This window comes from Eptesicus fuscus, chromosome 13 (assembly GCF_027574615.1).
Source record: "Eptesicus fuscus isolate TK198812 chromosome 13, DD_ASM_mEF_20220401, whole genome shotgun sequence".
Lineage (NCBI taxonomy): Eukaryota > Metazoa > Chordata > Mammalia > Chiroptera > Vespertilionidae > Eptesicus > Eptesicus fuscus.
The window spans coordinates 148956-173499 of NC_072485.1; the positions used below are offsets into that span (position 1 = coordinate 148956).

General features: G+C 41.8%; 1 protein-coding gene across 4 annotated transcripts in view; it reads right to left on the reverse strand.

The window, feature by feature from the left end:
* Positions 1 to 24544, reverse strand: part of ARHGEF12 (Rho guanine nucleotide exchange factor 12) — a 250615-nt gene that overhangs the window by 107005 nt on the left and 119066 nt on the right. For all 4 annotated transcript variants that reach the window (XM_008150189.3, XM_028158388.2, XM_028158387.2 and 1 more), the window contains one exon: positions 13560 to 13634. In XM_008150189.3, coding sequence (XP_008148411.2) covers positions 13560 to 13634 — 75 coding nt within the window. The remainder of the gene's footprint in view (positions 1 to 13559; positions 13635 to 24544) is intronic.

Below are 24544 nucleotides of genomic sequence, written 5' to 3' on the forward strand. Positions count from 1 at the left end.
GGATCAGAGCGGGGAGTGACCATCGGAGAGCCAGCTCTGGGGCAACCCACTCCCACAAACCGGTATTGAGTGCCACAGGGAAAGCAGGATCTAGGCACTGGCTAGAGAGGACCTATAGACCCGGAGGTCAATCCAGAAACACTGCCACCCAGGGGCTGAATCACAAATTGACTCTTGTGTAATCACAAATAAAGGAATACAAGAAATTAAGACACTGCCTGCTTAAAAATCAGGACTGGCTTACAACACTGAGGAGCAGTGGAATGCAGAGAACTGCAATACTGTCCTGACTGGGAAACAGGCGTGCCACACAGAACAGTAGAGGAAGTGAATGACCTTCACTACTGCACATTTTATTTTTTTATTTTTTTTTCATCTTTTACTTAAGAAACTAAATTTTTTTTCCTCACTTGATTTTACCTTTTTAATTATTACATTTTTATTTTCAAACTACTATTTTACCTTTTCTTTAAAAAACTGTCATTTTATTTTCTCTTTATTTTACTTTGGGATTAGTGTTCTACATTCTATTTTCATCTTTCCTTTAGCATCATTTTACTCTATCTCAACTCTACCTTTATGCCATCACTCTCTTCCTCACTTTTCCCCTTTTGGTGTCCTGTTTCTCTTACCCTTTTCCTGCTTGAGATTTCCCCTATTCTTTCTTTTTACCCCCTGTTAAAATTTCACCCTAATTATATATCTAATTTTCAATCCCTTGCTCCAAGTCCATACACACCTCTCTCTTCTCTGTTTAAACTATCCAAAAATTTGTTTTTCTCTCTGTCCTTTTGTTGTTGTTTGCTTGAATGTTGATTATATTGACTTTTTTATGCTTTCTTGTGAGATTGTTTTGCTTATTCTTTTTTTTGCTTTGTTTTTTGCTTCTGTTTTCCCTCGCCTCACTTGATATTAGTTGTTGTTTGTAGTTTGTATTCATCTCCAAGTACTTGTTGCTGGCATTTGTTGGGATTAGTGGCAGTTCTATAGGAGTTTTCTCACCATATATATATATAGTTTGTTCCCCTTTTCTTTCTTATTCTCTTTATTTTTCTCTTTCCTTTTCCCAATTTCATTTTGGCACTCCTTTTTCTTTTTTTCCCCTCTCTTCTTCTTTCTCTCATATCCCCTAATTTGCCTTTCTCTGGTAATTACCTTTATTTGGGGTTATTAGTATCATGAATACATTTAAGTTCAGTGCCTTGTGCGTTGTACCTGGTTGTGTTGTATTTTGTGCCTTTAAATCAACGCAGGAGAGAGAGAACTACATAACCAGACACCCAGAGAAGAGAGACCATGGGGAGACAAAGAAACAGCCCACATAAGAAAGAAAAGCAGGCATCACGAGAAAAGGAAGTAAACAAAATGGAGGCAAGCAACCTTTCAGAGAAAGAATTCAGAGAAATGGTCATAAGGTGACTGAAAAGAATGGAAGACAAATTCGCCAATTTGAGTAAGAACCAAGAGGAAATGAAGAAGAACCAAGAGGAAATGAAAAATGACATTGCTGTTGTAAAGAACTCAATAGAAAGCATCAAGAGTAGACTAGAAGAAGCAGAGGACTGCATCAGTGAGCTAGAAGACAAGGTAGAAAAAAATACCCAAGCCGAGCAGCATCTAGGAAAAAAAATTAAAAAGCAGGAGGAGCCGAAAGCGGTTTGGCTCAGTGGATAGAGCGTCGGCCTGCGGACTGAGAGGTCCCGGGTTTGATTCCGGTCAAGGGCATGTACCTTGGTTGCGGGCACATCCCCAGTGGGGGTTGTGCAAAAGGCAGCTGATCGATGTTTCTCTATCATCGGTGTTTCTAACTCTCTATCCCTCTCTCTTTCTCTCTGTAAAAAAGTCAATAAAATATATTTAAAAAAAAAAAAAAAGCAGGAGGAGAGCCTAAGGGAACTTTGGGACAACACGAAACGAAACAACATCCACATAATTGGGGTGCCAGAAGAGGAGGAAACTGAGCAAGGAATAGAAAACCTGTTTGAAGAAATAATGACAGAAAACTTCCCTGATATAGGGAAGGAAAACACCACACAAATCCAGGAAGCTCACAGAGTCCCAAGCAAAATGAACCCCAAAAGACTGACGCCAAGGCACATTACAATTAAATTGGCAAACACCAATGACAAAGTAAGAATCTTAAAAGCAGCCAAAGAGAGATAGAAAGTTACCTACAAAGGATCCCCCATCAGACTAGCGATTGATTTCTCAACAGAAACACATCAGGCCAGAAGGGAATGGAATGAAATATATAAAGTCATACAAAGCAAAGGTCTGAATCCAAGAATACTGTACCGAGCAAGGCTATCAATCAAAATTGAAGGTGAAATCAGGAGCTTCACAGACAAAAAAGGACTAAGGGAGTTTATCACCACCAAACCAGCAATGCAAGAAATGCTAAAGGGTCTGCTGTAAAAAGACGAAATAGGAAGCAAAGAAGGAACACAGGGGTAAAGAATAAAAATGGCAACAAACAAGTACCTATCAATAATAACTATAAATGTAAATGGATTAAATGCCCCAATCCAAAGACATAGGGTAACGGATTGGATAAGAAAACACGACCCATATATCTGCTGTCTACAAGAAACCCAAATCAGAAAAAAAGATGCACACAGACTGAGGGTGAAAGGATGGAAAAAAGTTTTTCAGGCGAATGGAAATGAAAAAAAAAAGCTGGGGTAGCAATACTTATATCTGACAAATTAGATCTCAAAGTGAAGGACATAACAAGAGATAAGGAAGGCCACTTCATAATACTAAAGGGAGCAATCCAACAAGAAGAAATAACTCTGGTAAACATATACACACCCAATACAAGAGCACCCAAATACATAAAAAACCTCCTGGAGGATATGAAGGGAGAGATTGACAGCAATACAGTCATAGTAGGAGACTTTATTACCTCACTACCACCATTGGACAAATCCTCTAAACAAAAAATCAGTAAAGAAACATCAATCCTAAACGACTCTAGATCAGATGGACTTACTGACATCTTCAGAACATCTCACCATAAAGCTACAGAATGCACATTCTTCTGAAGTGCACATGGGACATTTTCAAAGATAGATCATATATTGGGACACAGACAAAATCTCTTCAAATTCAAGAAGAGTGAAATTATATCAAGCATCTTCTCAGATCACAATGCCATCATATTAGAAATAAACTGCAATAAAAACAATTAAAAAATTCAAATACTTGGAGGTTAAATAGCATGTTATTAAATAATGATTGGGTTACCAAAGAGATCAAAGTAGAAGTAAAAAACATCCTGGAAACAATGACAATGAAAACACAACAATCCAAAACCTATGGGACACAGTGAAAGCAGTCCTGCGAAGGAAGTTCATAGCATTACAGGCCTACCTCAAAAAACAAGACAAACTGGTATTAAATTATCTAACTCTACAATTTAAAGAATTAGAAAGAGAGCAACAAGAAAAGACCAGAGTGAGTAGAATAAAGGAAACAAAAAAGATCAGAGCAAAAATAAATGACTCAGAGGCCAAAACACACGCGCGCACATGTGCACACATACAGACACACACAAACAAACAAAAACAAAAGATCAATAAAACCAAGAGCTGGTTCTTTGAAAGGATAAACAAGATGGATGAACCTCTAGCCAGGCTAACCAAGAAGCAAAGAGAGAAGACCCGAATAAACAAAATCAGAAATGAAAGAGGTGAAATAACAACAGACTCCGCAGAAATACAAAGGACTGAAAAAAAACTATTCCAGCAAACCGACAACCTAGAAGAAATGGACATATTCCTAGAAAAATATGACCTTCCAAAACTCAATTAGGAAGAAACAAAAATCTAAATAGGCTGATAACAATGGAGGAAATTGAAGCAGTAATCAAAAAATTTCCAGCAAACAAAAGCCCGGGGCCAGATGGCTTCACAGGGGGGTTTTACCAAACATTCAAAGAACTAAAAGCTATCCTGCTCAGTCTATTCCAAAAAATTCAAGAGTAAGGCACACTTCCAGACTATGTAGCCAGCATGACCCTAATCCCAAAACCAGATAAGCACACCACAAAGAAATAGAATTACAGGCCAATATCTCTGTTGAACATAGATGCTGTTCAAAATCCTCAATAAAATCCTAGCAAATCGGACCCAGCATTAAATTAGAAAGATCATACAACATGACCAAGTGGGATTTATACCAGGGATGCAAGGATGGTACAATATCCGCAAATGAATAAAATTATACATCACATAAACAGAGATAAAAATCACATAATCATATCAATTGATACAGAAAAAGTATTTGACAATATCCAACACCCTTTCTTGATAAAAACTCTCAGCAAAGTGGGAATAGAGGGATCATACCTCAACATAATAAAAGCCTTATATGGCAACATCATACTCAATGGGCAAAACTAAAACCATTTCTCCTAAGAACAGGAACAAGATAGGGATGCCCACTCTCACCACTCCTGTTTGACATAGTACTGGAAGTGCTAGCCACAGCAATCAGTCAAGAAGAAGAAATAAATAGCATCCAAATTGAAAAAGAAGTAAAACTGTCCTTAGTCACAGGTGACATGATATTTTACATAGAAAACCCTGAAGACTCCACAGGAAAAGTACTAGATTTAATAAATGAATTTGGCAATGTAGCAGAATACAAAATTAACACCCAGAAATCTACACTTTTTTATACACCAACTAGCTTTCCCGTTGCAGGAAAAATCCTGCAATAGGATTTCCTGCTGCACTCTACCCCGCCTCCGTTCCTCCCTTGTTCGCCTGCCTCACCTTCTCCTCCAGCCCGCCTGCGTTTCCCTTTGCCCCCGGCCCCGCCTCCACCCCGCCCTTGTCCCCCACCTCACCTTCTCCTCCAGCCCGCCCGCGTTTCCCTTCGCCCCCGGCCCCGCCTCCACCCCGCCCTTGTCCCCCGCCTCACCTTCTCCTCCAGCCCGCCTTTGTTTCCCTTCGCCCCCGGCCCTGCCTTCTCCTCCAGCCCGCCCGCGTTTCCCTTCGCCCCCGGCCCCGCCTCCGCTCCGCCCTTGTCCCCCGCCCCGCCTTCTCCACCAGCCCACCCGCGTTTCCCTTCGCCCCCGGCCCCGCCTCCGCCCCGCCCTTGTCCCCCGCCCTGCCTTCTCCTCCAGCCCACCTGCGTTTCCCTTCTCCCCCGGCCCTGCCTCCGCCCCACCCTTATCCTCCCCCCCTCCGGCTTGCTTGCTTCTTGGAAGCTTTACTCCCTTCTGCAGCTCTTGACTTCTTTGGACGCTGTCTTGATATGCAAATTAGCCGCCATCTTTGTTGGGGCAATTTGCATACTCGTCCTGATTGGTTGGTGGGTGTGGCTTGGGTGTAGCGAAGGTGCGGTCAATTTGCATATTTGTCTATTATTAGATTAGATAAAGAACTCACAGAAGGGGAGAACCAAGATGGCGGCATAGGTAAACACCTGTACTTGCTGCCTCTCACAATCACATCAAAACTACAACTAAAAGACAAAACAATGATCATCCAAAACCACAGGAAAGCTGGCTGAGTGGAAGTTCTACAACTAGAAGGAAAGAAAAGAGTGCACTGAGACAGGTAGGAGGTGTGGAGGTGCAAGTGAAACGGGCTGGCAACTGGGTGTGCTGTTGTTGTTTTTTCAATTGGGAGGGAGATACAAGCTCCCAATTGTTCTGAACTCCAGTTCCGGATGAGACTCGAGGAACCCAGACTCATACGGAGAAAATCTGGACTGTCTGGCATCTGGCCGGAACACGAGGGTGGCTTTCTCTCAGAGGAGCTTGTAGCGATCATCGTTCCTGCAGGGAGGCACGGGACCTGGAGACCCGGGAACCTCTCCGGTGCAGGGCTGACTGGCAGCCATTGCTGATTGTTCCGCCCTGGTGATTCCCTGAGACCCCGCTCCACCCAATTTACAATCCCACTCAAACTATGTGCAGCCGCTTTTGCATATGAATGGCCTGTGCTTTCGCAGCCTAAAACTTAACGAACTGCAGCTGAGTCAGAGAGCTTCAAAGCTTCCAAAAGAAGGACCAAAGGACGGCAGCAGCAGACTGCCTTACTTCACAGCTGGGCCTCATCTGCGCACCTCCAAGACCCAAACAAAGAAGAGGAATCTGCAGATCTCTCCGTAGCTCCTGCTGGGTGGCCTCAGGCAGAGGCTAAATTAGCACCTCTTTGGAGATCCAAGAGCCAGTGTACCCAGGAGTCAGTGTGGGACCATCCAGATAACAACTCCTCAGATCCATACGGGAAACACTCAGGGGGCAGACTCAGTGAGTGCCAAAGCCCAACTGAAGCAAGTCTTGCCTCATAAGGGTGTCTCCAGCACAGAAGTTCTCCCAGCATAGACACAGCTGATCCTCACAGCCAATTGGCCTGGAGGTCAATTCCTCCCAGTGATACCAACAACAATCAAGGCTTAACCACAACAAGACTGTGCACACAGCCCACAAAGGGGTGCACCAAGAGTGTCCACCTCAGGTAACTGGGGAGGCTGAGCCACTGGACCATATAGGACACCTACCACAAAAAGTCACTCTATCAACTCAGGGAAGCAGCCAAAATGCGGAGTCAAAGAAACAGATCACAAATGAAAGAAATGGAGGAAAGCAAACTACTGGATATAGAGTTCAAAACCAGAATTATCAGGTTTTTCAAGAATTTTCTAGAAAAGGCCAATTAATTTAGTGAGACCCTCGAGGATATGAAAAAGGACCAACTAGAAATTAAGCATACACTGACTGAAATTAAAAATAATATAAAGAGATCCAACAGCAGACTGGAGGATTGCAAGAATCAAGTCAAAGATCTGAAATACAAAGAAGCAAAAAACACCCAACCAGAAAAGCAAAAAGAATCCAAAAATATAAAGATGGTGTAAGAAACCTCTGGGACAACTTCAAGCGTACCAACATCCGAATTATGGGGGTGCCAGAAGAAGAGAGAGAGCAAGATACTGAAAACCTATTTGAAGAAATAATGACAAAAAACTTCCCCCACCTGGTGAAAGAAATAGACTTACAAGTCCAGGAAGCGCAGAGAACCCCCAAAAAAAGGAATCCAAAGAGGACCACACCAAGACATCATAATTAAAATGCCAAGAGCAAAAGACAATGAGAGAATATTAAAAGCAGCAAAGAAAAACAGTTAGTTACCTACAAGGGAGTACCCATACGACTGTCAGCTGATTTCTCAACAGAAACTATGCAGGCCAGACGGGAGTGGCAAGAAATATTCAAAGTGATGAATAGCAAGAACCTACAACCAAGATTACTCTACCCAGCAAAGCTATCATTCAGAATTGAAGGTCAGATAAAGAGCTTCACAGATAAGAAAAAGCTAAAGGAGTTCATCACTGCCAAACCAGTATTATATGAAATGCTGAAAGGTATTCTTTAAGAGGAGGAAGAAGAAGAAAAAGGTAAAGATAAAAATTATGAACAACGAATACATATCTATCAACAAGTGAATCTAAAAATCAAGTGAATTAAAAATCTGATGAACAGAATAAACTGGTGAATATAATAGAATTAGGGGCATAGAAAGGGAGTCAACTGACAATTCTCGGGGAAAGAGAGTGTCGGAGTGCTGGAGGAGACTGGACAAAAATCGTACACCTATGGACGAGGACAGTGGGAGCAGGTTAGGGAGAGGGTGGTGTGGGAACTGAGTGGAGGGGAGATATGGGGGGAAAAAAGAGGAACACCTGTAATAATATGAACAATAAAGATCTATTTAAAAAAAAAAAAAGAACTCACAGAAGGAGGAACTAAAAAATAAATCCCATTTACCACTGCACCAAATAAATTAAGATACCTAGAAATAAACTTAACTAAGGAAGCAAAAGACCTGTACTCGGAAAACTACAGGACATTGAAAAAACAGATTGAGAAAGACATAAACAAATGGAAGAATATAGCAGTGATGGGCAACCTTTTGAGCTTGGTGAGTCAAACTTCGCCAAAAAACTGAGCATAACTCAGGGAGTGTGTCACTTTGAGGAAAAAACATTATTTCGCGATATTTATAGTTTAAATAACATAAATGTATAATTGTTATATATAATTGTATTTAATAAACCAAAAACTAAATATTTAACTTACCTGCTTAGTGACTTCTTTGTTCATCCGTCAGTCGGTTTCTTTTGTTGGTCTTGATATTATTTAGCTTGTGTGGGGTGCCGTGAACTAAGATAAGTGAGGGGGAGGGGGAATTCTTTAACTAACCTGCCTATTAGTGACTTTTTTCTTGCTGAATTTCATTGGCTAAATCTTCAATTGAAGGTTGGTATTTTGTACACTTCAGGCCCAAGCAAGCGCTACTACCTTCATCTGTCAATCTGTTTCTTTTGTTGGTTTTGATATTATTTAACGCTGAGAATAAGGCCTCACAAAAGTATGTAGAGGGAAAAATTGTGAGTAAAGCCATTGCTATATTTTTCAGGGTGCTTAAAGTGTCTGGTAGTCGGTTCCAGGCACTCCAAATTTCCTGTTCGTAGTGGCACTCCTCTTGATTCTCCAAGCGGCACCTTTCCAGATTCTCAAGCTTTGACCTCAAGTCGACAAACACCTGAGCCCAGATACTGTCTTGAAATTCTGCAAGTTGCATCTCCAAATCATCAATTTGCATCCATTGGAAACCATTTAATTCCAAACTACTGTAGACTACTACATCAGGATACTTAATTATTTTCATGGTCTGTTCTAGACTTCTAAATTGACTAAATCTATCACTAAACTGGTCAAGTAACGAGTCTAAAACATGCTGGTACTTCATATGCAAGAGTTCCATTTCATTTTGTACAGCTGCACTGGCCTTCTCAAAATACTTTGTTACTCGAGGAAAATACTTATAAGTTTTAGTTTCTACATCTCGCTTGAAAATTTTAACTTTACTTTCAAAAGCTTTTATGTATCCAAACATAACGTCAATACTTTTGCCAAAACCTTGTAACTTTAAGTTCAGTTCATTAATATGAACAAAGAGATCTGTAAAAAACATCAGGATGTTGACCCACTTATCATCATTAAGCTGAGGAAAGTTTCCCAGATCCTTATCGTCAAGAAATACCTTAATTTCTTCAAGCACTCCACAAAGCGCTCAAGAACTTTGCCTCGGCTCAGCCATCTTACATTATTGTACATCAGCAGTCCACTGTAGGTGTGGAATCAACCTCCAGTAAAAGTGCCAAAAATTCTCGCTTGAGAAGGGGGCAAGCAGCTACTAAATTAACTATTTTTGTAACAACTGACATTAAGTCGTTTAAGTTGGTGAATCCTGCCTTGGCACATAAAGCCTCCTGATGGATAATACAATGAAAAGGCACAATCAGATGTCCAATAGCTTCTGTAAACAATTTGACAAATCCGACTTTTTCCCCCACCATATTTGGTGCCCCATCTGTTGTCAATGACACAACTTTAGAGATATCAATGCTTAGGTCACAAAATGTTTGTATAACAACCTTACATATTTCACTTCCTGATTTACTTAGGGAGTGTGTCACTTGGAACAATGACACTGATACTAACTTTATCAACTCTTCTCTCATTGTGAGACCATCAGAAAATCGACCAATAATGGCCAACTGAGCATGTGATGTGACATCAGTAGTTTCATCAAGAGAGATCAAAAAATATTTACACTTCCTTATGTCTCTCTTTAATTGATATTGTACATTTGTGTTCAGTCTCATTATTCGGTCTTTTATGATATTTCTACTGAGTGGTAACTCAGATATTCTCTTAATAATTGCATCTTTATTCTGCATATCGTGAAATAGAACTGGTGCACATCTTAGGAGAGTTTCTTTAATAAATTCTCCCTCACTGAGCGCTTTTCCATGCTGAGCTATAGAGTGAGCAATGCTCAAACTTGCAGATGTTAAATTTGTAGAGCCTTTCATAAATATAAGGATGGAATTAGATTGGCTCTTATAAAGGTGTAGCTGCCTGGAAATGTATTCCTTCCTTTCATCCTCACTTTTTTCCAAGAGCTGGGAATGATTAGTTTCAAAATGTCTATTTATATTCCATGTTCTGCTTACTACCGTTTCAATACATAGAACGCAAAATGATCTGCCATTTTTTTCTACAAAGCCATACATCTCGGTCCATGTCTCTTGAAAGGGTAGGCCACTGCTACTACCACTTCCTTTACTTAACCTTAGTTTTTTATTTTTTGGGTTCTCCATCAGGGGGGCAGTGACAGAAGATAGAATTATAGATAGCTTGTTAGGCCTGCAGGCAATTAGGGGTTAACTAGCCTAACTAACCACAAAATGGTGCATATAACTGTCTTTTAGGAAAGGGCAGGGTTAATAAGCAGAAATAGGGGTTAATAGGATGCACAACAGTAATAGTGGTGAAATGGAGTCTGCACTATAGAACAAGATGGTGTTCCTTATGTGAACTAAAATGGCTGCCGCTATTTCTAATGGCAGGAAACAGCACCCATAGCACGCCACAAACCCTCGCCTCTCCCAGCCTCCCCCTCACTTATCTCAGTAATGATGGATTAGAAATCCATGACACCCCAGAACAGTAGATAATGGTTGCTGTGGTTAACTGTTATTTGGTTACTGGTAATGGCAGGGCCCCCAGAGATGCGTTCCCCACTGCATTCCGCTGCTCCCTGCTCTGCCGGTGGAAGTGAGGGCAAAGATCCCGGCTTAACCGGAAGTCCCAGAACTAGACACTCTGTGCCGGACTTCTGTTGTTTTGGCCTACAGACCTCCAGCACAGAGTGTCTAATAGGGGAGGATGAAACATTTGCGACTAGACTCCAAGACTCTAGTCGCAAATGTTTCATCCTCAGGAGCAGCAAATGTTTCATCCTCGGCATATCATCAGAAATGGCTACGCGTGTCAGTGCTGACACATGTGTCATAGGTTCGCCATCACTGATGTGTTTATGGATTGGTAGAATCATCATCATTAAAATGTCCATACTACCCAAAGCAATTTATAGATTCAATGCAATCCCCATTAAGATACCAATGGCATGTTTCACAGATCTAGAAAAAACTCTCCAAAAATTCATATGGAATAAAAGAAGACCGAATAAATGCAGCAATCTGGAGAAAGAAGAACAAAGTTGGACGGATCACAATACCGGATATCAAGCTATACTATAAAGCGACTATTCTGAAAACTGCCTGGTACTGGCACAAGAACAGACATATTGACCAATGGAACAAAACAGAGAACCCAGAAATTGACCCAAGCCATTATACTCAATATTTGACAGAGAAGGCAAGAGCATACAATGGAGTCAAGACAGTTTCAATAAATGGTGTTTGGAAAATTGAACAGATAAATCCAAAAAAATGAAACTAGACCACCAACTAACACTATACACAAAAACAAACTCAAAATGGATAAAGGACTTAAAGGTAAGATGGGAAACCATAAAAATCTTAGAAGAATCCATAGGCAGCAAAATATCAGCTGTATGTCATAGCAATAGAAACTAAGGAGAAAATAAACAAATGGGACTACATCAAAATAAAACAAGAAAGCCTACTGCATGGGAAAACATATTTGTCAATGTTATATCTGATAAGGGCCTAATCTCCAAAATTTACAGGGAACTTATACATCTTAATAAAAGGAAGATAAACAATCAAATCAAAAAATGGGCAAAGGACTTAAATAGACACTTTTTGAAAGTGGACATACAGAAGGCCAAGAGACATATGAAAACATGCTCAAAGTCACTAATCATCCAAGAGATGCAAATCAAAACAACAATGCGGTACCATCTCACACCTGTCAGAATGGCTATCATCAACAAATCAACAAACAAGAAGTGCTGGAGAGGATTTGGAGAAAAAGGAGCCCTCGTGCACTGCTGGTGGAATGCAGACTGGTGCAGCCACTGTGGAGAACAGTATGGAGTTTCCTCAAAAAACTAAAAATGGAACTGCCATTTGACCGAGTGATCCCACTTCTAGGAATATATCCCAAGAAACTAGAAACACCAATCAGAAATGATATATGCACCCCTATGTTCATAGTGGCATAATTCACCACAGCCTAAGTGCCCATCAGCAGATGAGTGGATTAAAAAACTGTGGTATATCTACACAATGGAATACTACGCTGCAGTAAAAAAGAAGGAATTCTTACCATTTGCAACAGCAAGGATGGAACTGGAGAGCATTATGCTAAGTGAAATAAGCCAGTCAGAGAAAGGTATCACATGATCTCACTCATTTATGGAATATAATGAACAACATAAACTGATGAACAAAAACAGATCCAGAGACAGAGAAACATCGATCAGACCATCAAACCTCAGAGGGAAGGAAGGGGTGGGTGGGGGATATAAGCCTAACCAATGGACACAGGCAACAGGGGGGTGGGGGCATGAGTGGGGGGATGGGGAGTAATGGGGGAATAAGGACACATATGTAACACCTTAATCAATAAAGAAATTTAAAAAAATAAAAATTAAAAAACTGTGGTACATCTACACAATGGGATATTATACTGCTGTAAAAAAGAAAGAACTCTTACCATCTGCAACAGCATGGATGGACATGGAGAGCATTATGCTAAGCTAAATAAGCCAGTCAGAGAAAGATAAATATCACATGATCTCACTCATTTGTGGGATATAATGATCAACATAAACTGATGAACAAAAATAGAGCCAGAGCCAGAAAAGCATTGAACAGACCATCAAACCTCAGAAGGAAGTCAGGTAGGGGGCAGGGGAGGGGGGGAGGGTGCGGAGATCAACTAAAGGACTTGTATGCATGCATATAAGCATAACCAATGGGTGAGGGCACGTGCTGGGGGGGTGGGAGTGGCCAGGGAGAGGTCAATGGGGGGAAAAGGAGACATATGTAATACTATATGTAATACTTTAAACAAGAAAGAATTAAAGAAAAAAAAAAAAGACCCAAAAGAACCTGAACACTATGTGTGCAGCCGTGATCAGAGGAGCATTATTCACAACACCCAAGTGCTCACTGACAAATGGATGAACTAAATGTGGTACAGTCGATGGATCATTATTCAGCCTTAAAACGGACAAACATTCTGACACTTGCTAAAATAGAAATTAATTGTGAAGACACTATGCTAAGTGAAATAGTCTGGTCAACAAAAGGACCATTATTGTATGATCCCACTGCCCTAGGTTTTAGGGGATTCATATTCCCAGAGGCAGGAAGCAGGAAGGTGGCTGCCAGAGGCTGGAGAGAGAGGATGACCTCGAGTCAGTGTGCGAGTCTCAGCTGAGGGAAGATGGGAGTTCTGAGGTGAGTGCTGTGCTGCTGCACAACGTGAAGGTAACAGACTGCCAACGGACTGCACACTTAAAACAACCACGGCAAACTCTATGTTATGTGTGCTTCACTACAATAAAAACATTAAACCACCTAATAATACTGACTGTGGGGTACCTCTCCATTTATCAAAAAAAATTATTCAGTTGCTTTAAAGTTTAAGCTTTCTCTCAAAACAAACAAACAAACAAAAACAACAAAAACCAAATAGCAGAAATGGCTGTCACTTTAAGTATCAGGAAAGCACTACATTTCACAGGTTTTATACTCACAGTGTCCTGAATCACTTCATTTTTCTCCAGGTTTTCCTCCAGATAAATCCTCTCTTTCAGGCCACTCTTAGGACTCTAATTAAAAAGAAAAGGAAGAAAGGTATTTAGTTCATTTCAACAGGCTCACCAAAGGAGAGTTAAAAAATAATGTGGAAAAAGAATCTTCTGAATTTCATATATGTCTTTTGAAACCACTAAGTATCTTTCATATAATATCTGGCTTTGCTAATATTTTTCCTGACTTTAGCAAATCAGTTATTTTATCAACTTTTTAGTTTTATATTGATACCAGTAAAACAATATAGAACCATCCTGGCCAGTGTTGTTCAGTGGTTATAACATCGACCCGTGCACCAAAATGTCTTGGGATCAATTCCTGGTCAAGGGCACATTCCTGGGTTACAGGTTCTATTCCTGACCAGGTCTCACATTTATGTTTCTCTCTCCCCTACTTCCTTCCTTTCCACTCTATCGAAAAATCAATGGGAAAAAATATTCTTGGATGAGGATTAACAAAACAAACAATAACAAAAAACAATTTACAAACAATAGTATAGTTTTACTTTAACTCTGTGCCTGAGGGCATATTTCTACCAAATAAGTGTAACTAGATATATTACATATCTCAAACTCATTATGTCAAAATCAATCTCTATCGTTATCCATCTCCTCTAATCCCCTCTGTACCAAGAGAAAAGCATTTCGGACTATTTATATGAATGATATTAAGCTTCTATTTTGCTGTTACTACCTTGTGTAAAACGGATGTAAGGATTTTCATAAAATTTACATAATATGTTTGCAATGACCTAATATAAACACAAACTCTCTGACATGCAGAATTTCAATTTTGGAGGGTAAGGAATACCCCAAAGCAATGGAGCCACTTTTCAGAGTGGCTGAAACGAGGCACAGAGATTTTGTGTGAATGCCAATAGGGACTATACATGCTCTCTATACAGGCACCAAATACCACGCAACAGAGACAGGAAAGCTGCCAGACCTACTGGGAGTCATGTCACAAGAATACAGAAGACAACTTGAGGAGACTCCACTGGCCAAAAAAAGAACAATTTAAGCACCAGAAAGAATAATGATTGCAATGGACTGAAACACATTAGGCAAGTATGTTAAAATCTATCGATTCAAAATATCATACACATGAGTGAATGCACACACATCCCCACACTGGGGACCTCTGGAGTTTGTTAAGGTAAGAACTCTTCTGAAAATAGATTCATAAAGGAAAAGAATCAAGCATTTATATCACACTTCCTGCATAAGCTATATTTTAGGGTAATCTAAAAACTAGTAAGGGAAAACTATTCTTTATACAATAATTCCATATAATATACACAGAAGAAATGACAAAACAATGATATAATTTTGAAGCAACTAATTAAATAATAGATGCAGGCATTTTCACCATTAATGGCAGGTAAAACACATGAGATAAAAACTTAATGGAGAACTTTATAACGAAAGAATCATGCTCACAACATCTGAACTCCTTAACCAAACTTAAGGTCACAAACCACCACCAGATAGTCAGCACCTGATGCAATGGGACAGGATGTACATGCACGGTGCCACCCATGAATTGTTCTTGATAAACAACAACTCGCAAACCTCCATCTGATCAAGGCTGGATCTCACTTTCAGTTTTTTGGAAATATACATGGAGGAACATGTTAAACAACACCGTGAAAACACAGTACTGGACATATGATCTAGTTTCTTTAACAAAAATTGGCAACAACAACAAAAGAGGGAACCATCATAAATTAAGAGACTTACTGAACAAAGGTTGAAAATCTTAATTCTGATTCAAATAAACTGCAAAAAGATCATTATAAGACAATCAGGGTAGTCAAACTGCAAATTAAGGAAATAGTAATTCTAAAGATTGATGATGAAATCTATATGAATAAAAGGGTAATATGCTAATTAGGGCAGACATCTTCCAGACATCCATCAGAACAAAGCCCCAGCGGCGGCGAGGCCCGGGGCTCAGGCCTCGCAGCTGTGGCGGCTGGCAGTGGCAGCAGCAGCAGTGGGGTGATGGGGACTGTGCCTTCTCCTGATCAGCCCGGTCGCCTCCTGCAGAGGGAGGCCAGACTGCAGCTTAGGCCCGCTCCCCCAGGGGGGCCTAGCCGTCAGTAGGACATCCCCTGAGGGCTCTGAGACTGTGAGAAGGGGCAGGTCGGGCTGAGGGACCCCCCCCCCAGTACACAAATTTTCATGCACTGGACCTCTAGTCTATAATAATAAAAGCTTAATATGCTAATTAGACTGGACGTCCTTCCAGACAAAGCCGGGGCTGCGAGGGAAGCCCGGGTCCTGAGTGCCAGAGGGAAGCGGTGCTGGCAGCGGGGGAAGGAAGGGCTACTCCTGCACGGATTTTGTGCATCAGGCCTCTAGTGGGTAAATATTTTTATTAAGAATTTGTAATGCTGTAATTGCAGACTTATCCCACTTCCGCCCCCATGCCCGCCTCTCCCCCAACTTCCCCCCTTTTCGCCTTCATCACACTCTTGTCCCTGTCCAGGGGATATGTATATATGTTCCTTAGCTAATCCTTTCACCTTCATTATCCAGTCACCCCACCCCACTGCCCTCAGGAACTGGCCAGTCTATTCCACATACCCATGCTACTGAGTCCATTTTACTTGTCATGTTATTTTGTTCATTAGATTCCACATGAGTGAGATCATGTGATACTTGTCTTTCTCTGACTGGCTCATTCCACTCAACATGATGCTCTCCAGGTCTCTCATGCTGTCACAAGGGGTAAGAGATCCTTCTTTGTCACAGCTGCATAGTGTTCCCTGGTGTGAATACACCACAGCTTTCCTATCCACTCATCTGCTGATGGGCACTTGGGCTGTTTCCACATCTTAGCTATTGTGAATTGTGCTAGGAACACAGGGGTGCATATGTTCTTTCTGATTGGTGTTTTGGGATTCTTAGGATATATTCCTAGAAGTGGGATTGCTGGGTCAAATGGAAGTTGCATTTTTAATTTTTGAGGAAACTCCATACTGTTCTCCACAGTGGCTGTTCCAATCTGCATTCCTGCCAGCAGTGCACGAGGGTTCCTTTTTCTCCGCATCCTCGCCAGCACTTGTCGTTTGTTGATTTGTTGATGGTAGCCATTCTGACAGGTGTGAGGTGGTACCTCATGTCATTTTAATTTGCATCTCTCTGATGATTAGTGACGTTGAGCATTTTTTCATATGTCTCTTGGCCATCTGTATGTCCTCTTTGGCAAAGTATCTATTTAGGTCCTTTGGCCATTTTTTAATTGGACTGTTTGTCTGCCTGCTGTTGATCTGTATGAGTTCTTTACATATTTTTAAAATTAATTCCTTATGACATGTATCATTGGCGAATATGTTCTTACATGCAGTGGGCTCCCTTTCATTTCCGTAGTTTCTTTTGCTGTGCGGAATAGAGTCTGTTTAGTTTGATATAGTCCTGATTGTTCATTTTTCCTGAGTTTCCCTTGCCCTTGGAAACCTATCGACAAAAATGCTTCAAGAGATTTTACTGCCTATGTTTCACTCAAGGATTTTTATGGTGTGGCGACTACATTTAAGTCCTTTATCCATTTTGAGTTTATTATTCTGTACTAGTGGCCCGGTACATGAAATTCGTGCATGGGGGGGGGGGAGGGTTGTCCCTCAGCCCAGCCTGCACCCTCTCCAATCTGGGACCCCTTGCGGGATGTCCGCCTCTCACAATCCAGGACCGCTGGCTCCTAACCGCTCACCTGCCTGCCTGCCTGATCGCCCCTAACCACTCTGCCTGCCAGCCTGCTTGCCCTCAACTGACCCCCCCTGCCTGCCTGCCTGCTTATCCCCAACTGCCCCTCTGCCGGCCTGATTGTCCCCAACCCCCTAACTGCCTCCGCCTTGGCTCCGCCACCATGGATTTGTCCGGAAGGTCTCCCAGTCTAATTAGCATATTACCCTTTTATTAGTATAGATGGTGTAGGTTGGTGGTCTGGTTTCATTTTTTTGCACGTACCTGTCCAATTTTCCCAGCACCACTTACTGAAGAGACTGTCTTTACTCCAGTGTATGCGCTTGCCTCCTTTGTCAAATATGAACTGAACATAAAGACAAGGGTCGATTTCTGGGGTCTCTGTTTTGTTCCATTGGTCTATATGCCTGTTCTTGTGTCAGTACCAGGCTGTTTTGATTACTATGGCCTTGTAATATAGTTTGATATCAGGTTTGGTGATCCTTCCAACTTTGTTTTGCTTTCTCAAGATTGCTGAGGCTATTCAGGGCCTTTTTTTTGTTCCATGAAAGTTTTGGAATATGTTTCTAGTTCTGTAAAATATGTCACTGGTATTTTAATAGAAAGTGCATTGAATCTATAGCTTGCTTTGGGTAGTGTGGACATTTTAATGATGTTAATTCTTCCGACCCATGAACATGGTGTATGATTTCACTTATTTGTAGTTTTCTTAATTTTTTTCTTCAATGTCATATACTTCTCTGAGTACAGGTCTTTTAACTCCTTGCTTAAATTTATTCCTAGGTAACTTATATTTTTATTGCAATAATAAATGGGTTTTCTTAGTATCTATTTGTGGTAGTTCATTATTGGTATATAAAACTACCATTGATTTTTGGATGTTAATTTTGTATTTAGCATCATTTCTGAATTCACTGACTTTGTCTAGTAGTTTTTTGGTGGAGTCTTTAGTGTTTTCTATATACACCATCATGCCATTTGCGAATAATGGCAGTTTTTACTTCCTCCTTTCCAACTGGGATGCCATTTATTTCTTCTTCTTGATTGATCACTACGGTAGAACTTCCAGTACTATGTTGAATAAGGGTGGTGAAAGTGGACATCCCTGATCTTAAGGGAAAATCTTTTAGTTTTGGCCCACTGGGTGTAATGTTGGCTCCATATTTGTCATATATAGCCTTTATTAGGTTGAGGTAGGATCCCTCCATTTCCACTTGGCTAAGAGTTTTTATCATAAATGGATGCTAGAGTTTACTGAATGCTTTTTCTGCATCTATTGATATGATCACATGATTTTTATCTTTCACTGTTTATGTGATGTATCAGATTTATTGAATTGTGAATATTGGACCAACCTTGCATTCTTTGAATAAATCTGACTTAATCATGGTGTATGATTTTTTAAAATGTATTGCTTGATCCAATTTGCTAATATTTTGTTGAGGATTTTAGCATCTGTGTTCATCAGGGATATTGGCCTATAATTTTTTTTGTGGTGTCTTTTCTGGTTTTGATTAATTAGAGTAATGTTGGCCTCCTACAAAGAGCTTGGAAGTCTTCCCACCTCTTGTGTTTTGGGAACAGTTTGAAGACAGGTGCTTGTGCTTCTCTGAGTGTTTGAGAAGATTCTCCTGTGAACCCTCTGGTCCAGAACTCTCTGGCTGCAGAGTTTTTCATGGTTAGTGCTTCAATTTCATTAGTTTCCCATATATTCGGGTTTTTTATTCTTCTTGATTGAGTTTTAGAAGATTGTATGTTTCTAAGACTTTGTCCATTTCATCCAAGTTGTCTATTTTGTTGGCAAATAGTTGTTCATAATATTTTCTTACAGTCCTTTATATTTGTGATATCAGATGTTACCTCTCCTCTTTCACTTCTAATTTTATTTCTTTGGGTCCTCCCTCCTAGGTTAATCAATCTCATTTATCCTTTCAAAGAACCAGGCTTTGGATTCATTGATCTTTGGTATTTACTTTATTTTTTTTAGTTTCTATGTCATTTATTTGTGCTCTGATTTTTATTATTTCCTTCCTTCTACTTACTCTGGCCTTTTCCTGCTATTTTCTTTCCCAATTATTTTAGGTCCAGGGTTAGATTATTTACAAGAGATTTTTCTGGCTTCTTGAGGTAGGTCTGCATGAGAGGAACTTCCCTTTCAATACTGCTTTTGCTGTGTACCACAGATTTTGAGTAATTATGTATTCATTTTCATTTGTTTCTAGGTAATTTTTTATTTCTTCCTTGATTTCACTGGTAACCCATTCATTCTTTAATAACATGCTTTTTAGCCTCCATGTGTTTGAATATTTTATGAGCTTTTTTATCGTGGTTGATTTCTAATTTTATACCATTATGACCTGAGAATATGCTTGATGTGATTTCATTCTTCTTGAACTTGTTAAGATTTATTTTGTGTCCTAGCATGTGGTCTTTATTTGAGAATGTTCCATGTGCACTTGAGAAGAATATATATTCTGCTACTTTGGGATGAAATGTCTGTAAATATCAATTAAATTCATCTGATCTAACCCTGACTGGTTTGGCTCAGTGAATAGATCATTGGGCTGTGGACTGAAAGGTCCTGGTTCGATTCCAGTTGAGGGCATGTACTTTGATTGCAGAATCACTCCCCAGTAGGGGGCATGCAGGAGGCAGCTGATTGCTGTTTCTCTCTCATTGATGTTTCTAATTCTCTATCCCTCTCCCTTCCTCTCTGTAAAAAGTCAATAAAAATATATTTTTAAAAATTAAAAAAAAAATCCACCTGATCTAGTGTGTTGTTTAAGATCATTGTTTACTTGTTGATTTTGTTGATTTTTTTGTCTGGAAGACCTATCCATTGATGACAGTGGGGTGTTCAAGTCCCCTACTATGGTAGTATTGCTGGCAATTTCTCCCTTAAAGTCTACACAAAGTATTTTTTATATATTTAGGTGCTCCTATATTGAGTGCATATACGTTTATGAGGGTTATTTCCTTTTGTTGAATCAATCTCTTCATTATTATGTAGTGACCTTCTTTGTCTCTTTTGTGGCCTTTATTTTGAAATCTATTTTGTCAGATATAAAGTTGCTTCTCCAGCATTTTGTTTGTTCCCATTGCATGGAATACTTTCCCACATGGCTGGTCTCCACAAAGTGGGGCTGAAACTCCAAGAGCCACTGGTGCTCCAGCCCCCAATCTGTGCTGGTCCCCACGACACCGACCAGCAGGTGGAGCAGTCCAGGAGGCTCCGCGGGTGGGGGAGGGGTCCAGCCCTGTGCTCCAGGTGGAAGAATCCTTTCCCCTTTCCCTAAGCCAAACAGCTTCGTCATGGACGGGCTCTGCACAATGCCTTTCAAGAGGAAGAGGCCCCACAGACCCCTCTGCTGGACCCAAACATGGCAGCACAGCCTCTCCAGCAGTCAGAGCCCAAGCAAACCTCTCAGGCTTGGGGTGCTAACAATAGGAGCGCTCTTTCACTAGGAACCTGCTGTCCGGTCTCAGGCAGACAGAATCCCCAGGTTCCCTCTGCCCGATGCTACAGAAGCTCTTCTTGCTGTCTCTGCTGCTCTGGGTTTGGAATCCCTGTGGGGGGTTGAGACACCACACTCCCAGGGGGACGGAGCTTTGCAGGCAACAGCGTCCCGTCCTCTCAGCCACTGCGCTGCTGTGGTCTCTCCTTTTATCAACTCCCCTCCTTTGACCAGTTTCTGCATGGTGTCTCCAATGCTCCTGAGATGGAATATGTCCAATCAGGTACACTTCACCGGGTTTTTCAAGTTGATTACTCAGTATTTAGCTGTAAACCTGGTCCTTATCTGGGAGCAAAAGCATGCTATCTCCAGTTACTCTACAGCCATACTGCCTCTCCGCTGACTAATTTTTTAAGTATTCTTTCCTCTTAAAGACGCATATTAATGAACTAGTGTCTTGGATTTCACTTTAAAGTAATCCAGAGGTTTGAGCACCTGTTGATGACTGCTGAGGCTGGGTGATTAGGTGCATAGGTGATCATTATGCGTCTCTACTTTTGAATAGATTTAAAACTTTTCCATTAGGTATTTTTATATCATTTACGTACTAAAAATTAGAGAGGTAGATGCTCTGAATTTTTTATGATTCTTTGTGAGAACTGGTGTGTGAGTATGCATTAGAATCACCTTTGAAGTGGACACAAGCAGGGAATTTTGCAATGATAATGATATCACAAACAGCACAAGGAGATTATTCTATAAAAATGAGCAGAAAAAGAAAAAAATTAAAAAGCGCTCTTTTAAAATATAAAACACTGACCGGTTCCTATAATCTAATCTATCTAATAATAGACAAATATGCAAATTGACCATACCTCCGACACGCCCACAAGCCACGCCCACCATCCAGAGAGAGTATGCAAATTAACCCAAACCAAGATGGCTACAGCCACAGAGAGCAAGGTTTCCTAGGTAACAGAGGAGGCCAAGCTTTCCGCCTGCCATTTCCAGGCCTAAGCCTCCACTCAAGCTACAAAGTTTCAATTATAGAAGGTAAACAAATTCAAACAAATGGCGGCAGAATGGAGCTTGAGAGAGCGGGCCAGGGTTGCTGCCGGCAAAAGGGGAAGCAAAGCTTTCCAAACACCCTGGCCGGGTTCACCTGCTTAAGGCAACATAGTTTCAATTATAATCCCAACACAATGGCTGCGGCCTCGGAGGGAGCCCCAGGCTTGGCTTGGCTCCGCTCCAGGCTACAAAGTTTCAATTGTAGAAGGAAAATAAATTCCAAAGACCAGGGCCTTCGCTTGGGTTACCAGGGGGCGTGGCCGGCCTGCAAACCACCACAGGCCCCTTGCTCAGTCCGCCCCACACCCCAAGGGAACCCCCACCTGATCTGGGACGCCCTTCAGGGCAAACCAGCTGGCCCCCACCCCTGTACCGGGCCTCTATCCTATCTAATAAAAGAGTAATATGCAGATTGATCATCACTGCAACACACAATATAGCTGCCCCCATGTGGTCAAAGATCCTGCCCCCATGTGGACACAAGATGTCCACCACAAGATGGCCAGCAGGAGAGGGCAGTTGGGAGGCACCCGGCCTGCAAGGGAGGGCAGTTGTGAGGGATCAGCCCTGCAAGGGAGGGCAGTTGAGAGGGACCAGGCCTGCAAGGGAGGGCAGTTGAGAGGGACCAGGCCTGCAAGAAAGGGCAGTTGGAGGTGATCAACCCTCCAGTAGAGGGCAGTTAGGAGTGACCAGGCCGGCAGAGGAGCGAAGTTGGGGGCAAACAGGCTGGCAAGGGGAGCTGTTAGGCATCAATCAGGCTGGCAGCGGAGTGGTTAGGGGGTGATCAGGCTGGCAGGCAGAAGCGGTTAAGGCCAATCAGGAAGGCAGGCAGGCAAGCAGTTCGGAACCAGCAGTCCTGGATTGTGAGAGGGATGTCATATTGGAGAGGGTACAGGCTGGGCTGAGGGAGAACCCCCCTCCGTGCACGAATTTCGTGCACCGGGCCTCTAGTCTTAATATAACTGAAACAAACATGGAAACCCATAAACTAAAAACAGCATATCTTAGCTTCAAAAAGACACATTTTGAAGAACTAGAAATTAATCTAGTTTATGTGTTCAGTAAATACCCTTGTCTACAGTATATCATCTCTCACCCAGATTTCTACAAAAGTCATTTATTTATGTAGTCTCAGTTTCCTCATCTATAAAATGGTAATACTGTGCCTTGAATATTATTAGGAGAGCTAAAAAGAGTATGTGTAAAGTATTAGGTACAACTGCTGGCACAACGCATTATTAGCCATTCAACACAGATTTGTTCCTATTAAGCCAAGTAGTCTTTTTTCTATCCTCACCTGAGGATATATTTATTGACTTTTAGAGAGAGAGAAACAGAAAGAGGGAGAAACATCAACCGGTTGCCTCCTGTACACACCCCAGTCAGGGCTCAAACCTGCAACAAGACAGGTGGTCTGAGCAGGAGCTGAAGCTGCAGCCTTTTGGTGTTTGGGACAACACTCCAGCAGTGGAGCCACCAGCCGGGCAGCAGTCCTCTTTCCTTACCGATCTCCCTGCCTCTGCTCCACTTCACTTTCCACACAGACATGCTTCTGGGTGGGCCTATGTTTTGCATGCAAGACAAAGACCAAACTCTTTAATTATTCCTTTTGCTGTTCATCCAAATCCTATATAATAAAGAGGGGATATGCAAATTGACTCTCACTCCACCACAAAGATGGCAGCGCCCACAGTGGAGGCGGGGGTTTCCGTAACACAAGATGGCTGCACCCACAGTGGAGGCAGAGTTCCCATAACGAGCCTTAACCCTACCAGACCGCTGTACCGATTTTCGGTAATTTCCGAATCTGCCGCTATACCGCTGTACCTAATTTTTGGTACTTTGCCTAGACCTATTTTCTACAATGTCTCCAAGTTCCATCTTATTCTAACCACTTGTTTGCATGTAACTAACATTTTTCTGTATCATGCTGATTTTTTCTTTTTAATGCTCAGGACCCAGGTATAGGGAACAGTTAGGTTCAGGGCCTCAGGTCTGGTAGGGTTAACGAGCAATCAGCAGGGACCTGAGGCTGCGCCCCTCACCCGTGGGGCTTGACAGGGGACCTCAGGCCATGCCCTCCACCTTGATGCCAGGCCGGGGGACCTCAGGCAGCACCCTCCACCCAGCAGGGCTTGATGGGAGACCTCAGGCCATGCCCCCCGCCCAGCAGGGCTTGACGGGGGACATCAAGGTGCGTCCCCTGCCCCGGTGCTGGGCTGGGGGACCTCAGGCCGTGCCTCCTGCCCCGGTGCTGGGCCGGGGGACCTGAGGCTGAGGGGTGGGGCCAGTCTGGTCTGGATCTAGCCCAATGGGGGGGCCGGCCGGGTCTGGGTCTCGTGCGATTTTGAGGCAAACGTGGGTGGGTGGAGACTTGACTCTGAGTCCCGTGGTACGCCCCAGACTCTGACAGGAGGAAGATTTTCATATACATTTTACAAATTTTCTTTCATCTCTGACACTTCTATTATAGAGAAAAGGCAAATAGCAATACTAAAATATTTTCTCTAATTAATCCCCTTTTGATGTGCACGAATTTTGTGCACCAGTCCACTAGTACTTAATAAACACTAATTACGTATCAAACACTCTTAATCCACTGGAATGCCTGTTTCTACATTTGCTAGTTCACTCTATTTTATAAAGTATACTAGAGGCCCGATGCATGAAGATTCGTGCAAGAATGGGCCTTCCTTC